At 42.6% G+C, this 12,211-nt stretch overlaps 1 protein-coding gene across 1 annotated transcript in view; it reads left to right on the top strand.

Moving 5' to 3' along the window:
• LOC110531295 (caM kinase-like vesicle-associated protein) overlaps positions 1-12,211 on the top strand; it is an 89,917-nt gene that overhangs the window by 60,959 nt on the left and 16,747 nt on the right. The window contains exon 2 of the mRNA XM_036986981.1: positions 8,147-8,253. Coding sequence (XP_036842876.1) covers positions 8,159-8,253 — 95 coding nt within the window. The 5' untranslated portion in view covers positions 8,147-8,158. The remainder of the gene's footprint in view (positions 1-8,146; positions 8,254-12,211) is intronic.

Genomic DNA, 12,211 nt, shown 5'->3' with positions numbered 1-12,211 from the left:
TATTGTTATAGAATTTTAACAAATGCCTTGGTATACGCAATTCCCAAATGTTCGAAGAATTTATGAAAATGTCTACGTGGTCGCTTGTCAGAAAATGTTTGATAAAGTGTCATTCTTCCTGGGGGATATGAATATGATATTTATAATAATAATATATGAACAGATTTTAATCAGATTTTATGTTGCTAAAATTCGGTCAGTTCCACTTGAAATGCAACAATGTTTCTCACACAAGTTATTTAGCAACAGCAAGTGTGCTGCAATAAACAGTTTCACTCACCAGATGATCATATGAAACATAACTTCTTGAAAATGGAGAAGCTAACAAATTAGCATTAACATCCTCTTTGATAACAGCTGATGCAGACTAGCCTACAACAAAAAGCTAGCTAGCTAGACTGTGGGAAAACTACTGCTCGCTTTTGAGCAGTGACCTGTTGGCCTTCAAGATGCCAAAAGTTTCTATACGTTTCTGTAAAAACCCATTAAGTCAAAATGTGATTGGGTGATTCCACTGTCACCCCCAAATGTTGCCCTAGTACAGTTGAATGGCAGATGCCTTTATCTAGATTATGAGATTTATCTCCCCAGAGACCAGCAAAAAAAAATCCTGTTAACCCTTTATTTTCCAACATAAACTGAAAAGATTAAATCAGAACATCATTGACAATCATAATATATTATAATCATTATTTAATAAATCCTTAGCCCTTCTCTGAAGGCGTAGAAGGCCCGTTGTTCCACACTGTGTTTTTGTTTGTAATCATTTGTAGAGTGGTTGTTTTTCTCCCAGAATGCATTTTTTTTACTATTTAGAAAGTCTAAAGAATCCATATGTTGTTCTGAAATATGATTGGACAAAATTACAGTCATGGACTCACGCTTTTCTGCTCTCAGTCTGCCGCCCCACTGCTGTCCAAAAAAAACATTGCTGCACGTCTGAAGTTCGCAAAAGAGCATCTGGATGTTCCAAAGCGCTACTGGCAAAATATTCTGTGGACAGATGAAACTACAGTTGAGTTGTTTGGAAGGAACACACAACACCATGTGTGGAGAAAAAAAGGCACAGCACACCAACATCAAAACCTCATCCCAGCTGTAAAGTATGGTGGAGGGAGCATCATGGTTTGGGGCTGCTTTGCTACCTCAGGGCCTGGACACCTTGCTATCATCAATGGAAAAATTAATTCCCAAGTTTATCAAGACTTTTTGCAGGAGAATATAATGCCGTCTGCCAATTGAGGGTCAACTGAAGTTGGGGGACGCTACAGGAAAACGACCCAAAACAGAAGTAAATCAACAGAATAGCTTCAACAGAAGAAAATATGCCTTCTGGAGTGGCCCAGTCAGAGTCCTGACCTCAACCAGATTGAGATGCAGTGTCCTGACCTCAACCGGATTGAGATGCAGTGTCCTGACCTCAACCCGATTGAGATGCAGTGTCCTGACCTCAACCAGATTGAGATGCAGTGTCCTGACCTCAACCGGATTGAGATGCAGTGTCCTGACCTCAACCCGATTGAGATGCAGTGTCCTGACCTCAACCCGATTGAGATGCAGTGTCCTGACCTCAACCCGATTGAGATGCAGTGTCCTGACATCAACCCGATTGAGATGCAGTGTCCTGACCTCAACCAGATTGAGATGCAGTGTCCTGACCTCAACCAGATTGAAATGCAGTGTCCTGACCTCAACCCGATTGAGATGCAGTGTCCTGACCTCAACCCGATTGAGATGCAGTGTCCTGACCTCAACCCGATTGAGATGCAGTGTCCTGACCTCAACCCGATTGAGATGCATTGTCCTGACATCAACCAGATTGAGATGCAGTGTCCTGACATCAACCAGATTGAGATGCAGTGTCCTGACCTCAACCCGATTGAGATAGTGTGGGATGACCTCAAGAGAGCAGTTCACACCAGACTTCCCAATAAATGTCTGAACTGAAACAGTTTTGTAAAGAGGAATGGTCCAAAATTCCTCCTGACCGTTGTGCAGGTCTGATCCGCAAATACAGAAAAGATTTGTTTGAGGTTATTGCTGCTAAAGGACGGTCAACCATTTATTAAATACAAGGGTTCACATACTTTTTCCACCCGGCACTGTAAATGTTTACACGGTGTGTTCAATAAAGACATGAAAACATTGTTTGTGTGTTATTAGTTTAAGCAGACTGTTTGTCTATTGTTGTGACTTAGATGATCAGATCTAATTTTATGACCAATTTATGCAGAATCATTTTGAAAATAATGGGCAAATGTTGCACAATCCAGGTGTGAAAAGCTGTTAGCCTCCAGGAAGAGGGAACGCAACACCCTGCTACAACTGAACTCCCCGTGCAGGTAAAGAGGTATGGGACTGTAGGTGGAGATATAGAGGTTTGGGACTGTAGGTGGAGATAAAGAGGTATGGGACTGTAGGTGGAGATATAGAGGTTTGGGACTGTAGGTGGAGATAAAGAGGTATGTGACTGTAGGTGGAGGTATAGAGGTATGGGACTGTAGGTGGAGGTAAAGAGGTATGGGACTGTAGGTGGAGATATAGAGGTTTGGGACTGTATGTGGAGGTAAAGAGGTATGGGACTGTAGGTGGAGATATAGAGGTATGGACTGTAGGTGGAGGTAAAGAGGTATGGGACTGTAGGTGGAGGTAAAGAGGTATGGGACTGTAGGTGGAGGTAAAGAGGTATGGGACTGTAGGTGGAGATATAGAGGTTTGGGACTGTAGGTGGAGATAAAGAGGTATGGGACTGTAGGTGGAGATATAGAGGTTTGGGACTGTAGGTGGAGATAAAGAGGTATGTGACTGTAGGTGGAGGTATAGAGGTATGGGACTGTAGGTGGAGGTAAAGAGGTATGGGACTGTAGGTGGAGATATAGAGGTTTGGGACTGTATGTGGAGGTAAAGAGGTATGGGACTGTAGGTGGAGATATAGAGGTATGGACTGTAGGTGGAGGTAAAGAGGTATGGGACTGTAGGTGGAGGTAAAGAGGTATGGGACTGTAGGTGGAGATATAGAGGTTTGGGACTGTATGTGGAGGTAAAGAGGTATGGGACTGTAGGTGGAGATATAGAGGTATGGGACTGTAGGTGGAGGTAAAGAGGTATGGACTGTAGGTGGAGGTATAGAGGTATGGGACTGTAGGTGGAGGTAAAGAGGTATGGACTGTAGGTGGAGGTATAGAGGTATGGGACTGTAGGTGGAGGTATAGAGGTATGTGACTGTAGGTGGAGGTAAAGAGGTATGGGACTGTAGGTGGAGGTAAAGAGGTATGGGACTGTAGGTGGAGATATAGAGGTTTGGGACTGTAGGTGGAGATAAAGAGGTATGTGACTGTAGGTGGAGGTATAGAGGTATGGAACTGTAGGTGGAGGTAAAGAGGTATGGGACTGTAGGTGGAGATATAGAGGTTTGGGACTGTATGTGGAGGTAAAGAGGTATGGGACTGTAGGTGGAGATATAGAGGTATGGACTGTAGGTGGAGGTAAAGAGGTATGGGACTGTAGGTGGAGGTAAAGAGGTATGGGACTGTAGGTGGAGATATAGAGGTTTGGGACTGTATGTGGAGGTAAAGAGGTATGGGACTGTAGGTGGAGGTAAAGAGGTATGGGACTGTAGGTGGAGATATAGAGGTTTGGGACTGTAGGTGGAGGTAAAGAGGTATGGGACTGTAGGTGGAGGTAAAGAGGTATGGGACTGTAGGTGGAGGTAAAGAGGTATGGAACTGTAGGTGGAGGTAAAGAGGTATGCGACTGTAGGTGGAGGTATAGAGGTATGGGACTGTAGGTGGAGGTAAAGAGGTTTGGGACTGTAGGTGGAGGTAAAGAGGTTTGGGACTGTAGGTGGAGGTATAGAGGTATGGGACTGTAGGTGGAGGTAAAGAGGTATGGGACTGTAGGTGGAGGTAAAGAGGTATGGGACTGTAGGTGGAGATATAGAGGTTTGGGACTGTAGGTGGAGGTAAAGAGGTATGGGACTGTAGGTGGAGATATAGAGGTATGGACTGTAGGTGGAGGTAAAGAGGTATGGGACTGTAGGTGGAGGTAAAGAGGTATGGGACTGTAGGTGGAGGTAAAGAGGTATGGAACTGTAGGTGGAGGTAAAGAGGTATGCGACTGTAGGTGGAGGTATAGAGGTATGGGACTGTAGGTGGAGGTAAAGAGGTTTGGGACTGTAGGTGGAGGTAAAGAGGTTTGGGACTGTAGGTGGAGGTATAGAGGTATGGGACTGTAGGTGGAGGTAAAGAGGTATGGGACTGTAGGTGGAGGTAAAGAGGTATGGGACTGTAGGTGGAGATATAGAGGTTTGGGACTGTAGGTGGAGGTATAGAGGTATGGGACTGTAGGTGGAGGTAAAGAGGTTTGGGACTGTAGGTGGAGGTAAAGAGGTTTGGGACTGTAGGTGGAGGTATAGAGGTATGGGACTGTAGGTGGAGGTAAAGAGGTATGGGACTGTAGGTGGAGGTAAAGAGGTATGGGACTGTAGGTGGAGATATAGGGGTTTGGGACTGTATGTGGAGGTAAAGATGTATGGGACTGTAGGTGGAGGTAAAGAGGTATGGGACTGTAGGTGGAGGTATAGAGGTATGGGACTGTAGGTGGAGGTAAAGAGGTATGGGTCTGTAGGTGGAGGTATAGAGGTATGTGACTGTAGGTGGAGGTATAGAGGTATGGACTGTAGGTGCGAGTAAGGAGGACAAGACAGAGAGAGTGGTACCGTTTACAAGGACTTTATTCCGTCACAAGGTAATATGGGGAAAAGGGGCTGGACGGAACCAAAGCAAAGAAAGTAAATCTCAAAGCCCCCTCTCCTATCTAACCTGCCATCCAATACTTACCTAACCTACCCTCTCCTACCTTACCTGCCTACCCACTACTTACCCTCTCCTATCTTACCTGCCTACCCACTACTTACCTAACCTACCCTCTCCTACCTTACCTGCCTACCCACCTAATTTAGCACCACCTGGTGCCCTAACCAAAATACAGGGGGTGGTCCGCCCAGGTCTTACCTAGTGTGTCTAGACAGTGAATATACTATGGGTATATGTATGCCCGCAGGCCTCTAGCCTAAGCACTCCCTTGGTGCCTTCCCCTTCACCCCTGGGAACAAATGAAACCGAATAACAAATATCAGTAAACAATTCCAATGATCAAAACCACTGCATCCTATTGGCACACACATACCTCAGAAGCTACACAATGCTTAACAAAACTCTGAGCAACAACTAACACAGAATCTCTCTCTCTCTCTCTCTCTGTGTCTCTCTGTAGCTCTCTCTCTCTGTATCTCTCTCTCTGTGTGTGTCTCTCTCTCTCCCTCTCTGTATCTCTCTCTCTGTGTGTGTCTCTCTCTCTCTCTCTCTCTCTCTCTCTGTGTGTCTGTGTCTCTCTCTCTGTATATCTCTCTCCCTCTCTCTCTGTGTGTGTGTGTGTCTGTGGCTTTCTCTCTCTCTCTCTCTGTCTCTCTCTCTCAATTCAATTCAATTGACTTTATTGACTTGGCAAGTTCTTTATTACTTACATTGTCAAAGTATACATATCGAAAAATAAAAATAAAATAAAAATGTGTATTTATATATAAAATATCTATATATTTATATCTAAATAAATGGTGGGACCAACAGCAATAATAATAGTAGTAGTGCACATGGAATTACCATTAACAACAACTTTAACAACAATATTAATGAGAACAACAATACATTAAAGCAATGGTAGTAGACCAGTCAACATGACTGAGAAGACACATGACCTGGTAGTAGATCAGTCTCAAACTGACTGAGAAGACACATGACCTGGTAGTAGACCAGTGTCAACATGACTGAGAAGACATTTGACCTGGTAGTAGACCAGTGTCAACATGACTGAGAAGACACATGACCTGGTAGTAGACCAGTGTCAACATGACTGAGAAGACACATGACCTGGTAGTAGACCAGTGTCAACATGACTGAGAAGACACATGACCTGGTAGTAGACCAGTGTCAACATGACTGAGAAGACACATGACCTGGTAGTAGACCAGTGTCAACATGACTGAGAAGACACATGACCTGGTAGTAGACCAGTGTCAACATGACTGAGAAGACACATGACCTGGTAGTAGACCAGTGTCAACATGACTGAGAAGACACATGACCTGGTAGTAGACCAGTGTCAACATGACTGAGAAGACACATGACCTGGTAGTAGACCAGTGTCAACATGACTGAGAAGACACATGACCTGGTAGTAGACCAGTGTTCAAGATGACTGAGAAGACACATGACCTGGTAGTAGACCAGTGTCAACATGACTGAGAAGACACATGACCTGGTAGTAGACCAGTGTCAACATGACTGAGAAGACACATGACCTGGTAGTAGATCAGTCTCAAACTGACTGAGAAGACACATGACCTGGTAGTAGACCAGTGTCAACATGACTGAGAAGACATTTGACCTGGTAGTAGACCAGTGTCAACATGACTGAGAAGACACATGACCTGGTAGTAGACCAGTGTTCAAGATGACTGAGAAGACACATGACCTGGTAGTAGACCAGTGTCAAGATGACTGAGAAGACACATGACCTGGTAGTAGACCAGTGTCAACATGACTGAGAAGACACATGACCTGGTAGTAGACCAGTGTCAACATGACTGAGAAGACACATGACCTGGTAGTAGATCAGTGTCAACATGACTGAGAATACACATGACCTGGTAGTAGATCTTTCTCTCTCAGCACAGGACATATCAATCTTTCTCTATTCTGAGCAACAGAGCACTGGCTTTCCAAGCTTCAGAAGGAGTTGGTAATTGAAGACAGCTGTTTCTTCTGACGAGAGGGCGGGGTCAGCTCCAATTAGCAATGGCGGACCAATCAGCTGCTTAGGGGAATTTCAGGAAGCCATCCTGAAACACACACATACAAAACCACAACACAGAAACTGGGGAACAGCTGTTATCGTTGTCAAAGGTGATTGTAACATGGATTGACTCAGGGGGTTGAATACTTATCTAATCAAGATATTAGTGGTGGGTTTTTTATGTTCAAATTTTTCTTTGGAAATTAACAGTATTTTGTGTAGATCAATGACCCAAAAATGACAATTACATCCCACAACAGAATGTGGACATACTTTCTGTAGATCCTGGAACTGTTTTCAATTCCAAGAACAGATGGATATTCATCTGTCTAGGCATTAATCATGCAAAAACATTTTGTGTTTTTTTGGCATAACTTCAGTAAGATTCAAACCTATGATCTTCTGTTCTCTATCCATGGAATTAGTCCACTGCACCACCAGGACAGCGCTAGCATGCCATGTTTTTATAACTCATACAAAAGCTGTTCATTTTAGACTATTCAAACAGACCTCATTTTTAAAAGAAACAAGCCCTCATTAAGATCAGGTGTAGTGTCTTCCTACCACAGAAGAAACATGGTTCTCAGAACGTTTTGTGCTAGCTGGGTATCCCTTGCACCATTTTCCAGAATGTAGTGGGAAGGTTGTATGCAAAATAACAGCAGGACAACCACACTCTGAGAAACATATGGTTCTCAGAACGTTGTGTGCTAGCTGGGGTGTCACTGACTGACTGTACTGGGAGAAAGGTTATGAGACCAGAGGCTTAGTGAAGTTATCCCAAGATGGTGGGTCCATAGATTTAGAATAAATTGCAACTCTTGATTGAAATATAATTATAATTTTATGGGTGGGTCTAGTCATTTGGACGATGATGTCACAGCTGGTTCCTTTTCATTCTGAAGAGTTCAAAGTCCTGGATGGAGAGATTGGTCGGGTTTGGGTCACTCACTACCGCTGGCTCATGAATAGTATGCACAACCAACACTACAGAAAGGAAATGATTCACTTGCTGAGTGTCAGTTATCTAAAGTGCATTTCTGTCAGAAACTTTGTCTGAAATTTTAACTTTACTCACTTGTCTGATTTTTTTTAAAAGAGTTGATTGGCACTGAAATACTGGTTTCTTATTGGTAGGTGTGTTGATTGACAGTAATGCTGGTTTGTTATTGGTAGATGTGTTGATTGACACTGTATTGCTGGTTTCTTATTGGTAGATGTGTTAAATTGACGCTGTAATACTACTCCGTGATAGGTTAATGGATTGACTCAGTGTAAATCTTGTCTCTGATAGGTGGATGCCGCCATGCCATTTGGGTGCCTTGCCGTGCGAGATGGGCGGAACTTGGACAACATCTATGATGTCACCGATAAGTATGAGATGGGACAGGTCCTTAAAGCGTAAGTGCCATTTATATATGATCAGTAAAGACTGTAGACTGCTATACCTTCATATGATCAGTAAAGACCATAGACATTACTGCTATAACATCATATGATCAGTAAAGACCATAGACATTACTGCTATACCTTCATATGATCAGTAAAGACCGTAGACATTACTGCTATACCTTCATATGATCAGTAAAGACCGTAGACATTACTGCTATACCATCATATAATCAGTAAAGACCGTAGACATTACTGCTATACCTTCATATGATCAGTAGACATTACTGCTATACCATCATATGATCAGTAAAGACTGTAGACATTACTGCTGTACCTTCATATGATCAGTAAAGACCGTAGACTGATATACCTTCATATGATCAGTAAAGACCATAGACATTACTGCTGTACCTTCATATGATCAGTAAAGACCGTAGACATTACTGGTGTACCTTCATATGATCAGTAAAGACCGTAGACATTACTGCTATACCATCATATGATCAGTAAAGACCATAGACATTACTGCTATACCATCATATGATCAGTAAAGACCGTAGACATTACTGCTATACCTTCATATGATCAGTAAAGACCCTAGACAGATATACCTTCATATGATTAGTAAAGACCATAGTTTGCTATACCTTCATATGATCAGTAAAGAACATAGACATTACTGCTATACCTTCATATGATCAGTAAAGACAGTATACATTAATGCTATACCTTCATATGATCAGTAAAGACCATAGATATTACTGCTATATCTTCATATGATCAGTAAAGACCGTAGACTGATATACCTTCATATGATCAGTAAAGACCATATACTGCTAAACCTTCATATGATCAGTAAATACCATAGACATTACTGCTATACCGTCATATGATCAGTAAAGACCGTATACTGCTATACCTTCATATGATCAGTAAAGACCATAGACTGATATACCTTCATATGATCAGTAAAGACCATAGACTGCTATACCTTCATATGATCAGTAAAGATCATAGACATTACTGCTATACCTTCATAGGATCAGTAAAGACCATAGACATTACTGCTATACCTTCATATGATCAGTAGACATTACTGCTATACCTTCACATGATCAGTGAAGACAGTAGACATTACTGCTATACCTTCATATGATCAGTAAATACCATAGACAGCTATGCCTTCATATGATCACTGAAGACCATAGACAGCTATGCCTTCATATGATGAGTAAAGACAGTAGACATTAATGCTATACCTTCATTTGATCAGTAAAGACCATAGACATTACTGCTATACCTTCATATGATCACTGAAGACAGTTGACATTACTGCTATACCTTCATAGGATCAGTAAAGACCATAGACATTACTGCTATACCTTCATATGATCAGTAGACATTACTGCTATACCTTCATATGATCAGTGAAGACAGTAGACATTACTGCTATACCTTCATATGATCAGTAAATACCATAGACAGCTATGCCTTCATATGATCACTGAAGACCATAGACAGCTATGCCTTCATATGATCAGTAAAGACAGTAGACATTAATGCTATACCTTCATTTGATCAGTAAAGACCATAGACATTACTGCTATACCTTCATATGATCACTGAAGACAGTTGACATTACTGCTATACCTTCATATGATCAGTAAAGACCATAGACAGATATACCATCATATGATCAGTAAAGACCGTAGACATTACTGCGATACCTTCATATAATCAGTAAAGACCGTAGACATTACTGCTATACCTTCATATGATCAGTAAAGACCGTAGACATTACTGCTATACCTTCATATGATCAGTAAAGACCGTAGACATTACTGCTATACCTTCGTATGATCAGTAAAGACCGTAGACTGCTATACAGTGCCTTGCGAAAGTATTCGGCCCCCTTGAACTTTGCGACCTTTTGCCACATTTCAGGCTTCAAACATAAAGATGTAAAACTGTATTTTTTTCAACAACAAGTGGGACACAATCATGAAGTGGAACGACATTTATTGGATATTTCAATCTTTTTTAACAATTCAAAAACTGAAAAATTGGGCAAGCAAAATTATTCAGCCCCCTTAAGTTAATACTTTGCTGCGATTACAGCTGTAAGTCGCCTGGGGTATGTCTCTATCAGTTTTGCACATCGAGAGACTGACATTTTTTTTCCCATTCCTCCTTGCAAAACAGCTCGAGCTCAGTGAGGTTGGATGGAGAGCATTTGTGAACAGCAGTTTTCAGTTCTTTCCACAGATTCTCGATTGGATTCAGGTCTGGACTTTGACTTGGCCATTCTAACACCTGGATATGTTTATTTTTGAACCATTCCATTGTAGATTTTGCTTTATGTTTTGGATCATTGTCTTGTTGGAAGACAAATCTCCGTCCCAGTCTCAGGTCTTTTGCAGACTCCATCAGGTTTTCTTCCAGAATGGTCCTGTATTTGGCTCCATCCATCTTCCCATCAATTTTAACCATCTTCCATGTCCCTGCTGAAGAAAAGCAGGCCCAAACCATGATGCTGCCACCACCATGTTTGACAGTGGGGATGGTGTGTTCAGGGTGATGAGCTGTGTTGCTTTTACGCCAAACATAACGTTTTGCATTGTTGCCAAAAAGTTACATTTTGGTTTCATCTGACCAGAGCACCTTCTTCCACATGTTTGGTGTGTCTCCCAGGTGGCTTGTGGCAAACTTTAAACAACACTTTTTATGGATATCTTTAAGAAATGTCTTTCTTCTTGCCACTCTTCCATAAAGGCCAGATTTGTGCAATATACAACTGATTGTTGTCCTATGGACAGAGTCTCCCACCTCAGCTGTAGATCTCTGCAGTTCATCCAGAGTGATCATGGGCCTCTTGGCTGCATCTCTGATCAGTCTTCTCCTTGTATGAGCTGAAAGTTTAGAGGGACGGCCAGGTCTTGGTAGATTTGCAGTGGTCTGATACTCCTTCCATTTCAATATTATCGCTTGCACAGTGCTCCTTGGGATGTTTAAAGCTTGGGAAATATTTTTGTAACCAAATCCGACATTAAACTTCTTCACAACAGTATCTCGGACCTGCCTGGTGTGTTCCCTTTTCTTCATGATGCTCTCTGAGCTTTTAACGGACCTCTGAGACTATCACAGTGCAGGTGCATTTATACGGAGACTTGATTACACACAGGTGGATTGTATTTATCATCATTAGTCATTTAGGTCAACATTGGATCATTCAGAGATCCTCACTGAACTTCTGGAGAGAGTTTGCTGCACTGAAAGTAAAGGGGCTGAATAATTTTGCACGCCCAATTTTTCAGTTTTTGATTTGTTAAAAAAGTTTGAAATATCCAATAAATGTCGTTCCACTTCATGATTGTGTCCCACTTGTTGTTGATTCTTCACAAAAAAATACAGTTTTATATCTTTATGTTTGAAGCCTGAAATGTGGCAAAAGGTCGCAAAGTTCAAGGGGGCCGAATACTTTCGCAAGGCACTGTACCTTTTTATGTTATATATTGCTGATCCCTATGGGTCCTGGTCAAAAGTAGTGACATGACATTTGGGACGCAGATTTAAAATCCTCCCTACATGCAGCTGTTCCACAAACCGTTTTTAATTTCATTCAGTTTCCCACGTCCTCCCCCTCTCCCCTTCCCTTCTCCCTCCCCTTCCCTCTTCCCTTCTCCCTCCTCATCTCCTCTCCTCTTCCCTCCTCATCTCCTCTCCTCTTCCCTTCTCCCTGATCTCCCCCTCTCCTCTTCCCTCCTCTCCGCTCCTCTTCTCTTCTCCCTCCTCTCCTCTTGCCATCTCCCTGATCTCCCCCTCTCCTCTTCCCTTCTCCCACGTCTCCTCTTCCCTTCTCCCTGCTCTCCCCCTCTCCTCTTCCCTCCTCTCCCCCTCTCCTCTTCCCTTCCCTTCTCCCTCCTCTCCTCTTCCCTTCTCCCTCCTCTCCTCTTCCCTTCTCCCTCCT

This window comes from Oncorhynchus mykiss, chromosome 9, assembly GCF_013265735.2.
Source record: "Oncorhynchus mykiss isolate Arlee chromosome 9, USDA_OmykA_1.1, whole genome shotgun sequence".
NCBI lineage: Eukaryota > Metazoa > Chordata > Actinopteri > Salmoniformes > Salmonidae > Oncorhynchus > Oncorhynchus mykiss.
The sequence above is the reverse complement of the archived record's forward strand: the minus strand, read 5'-3'. Positions and strand labels throughout refer to the sequence as shown.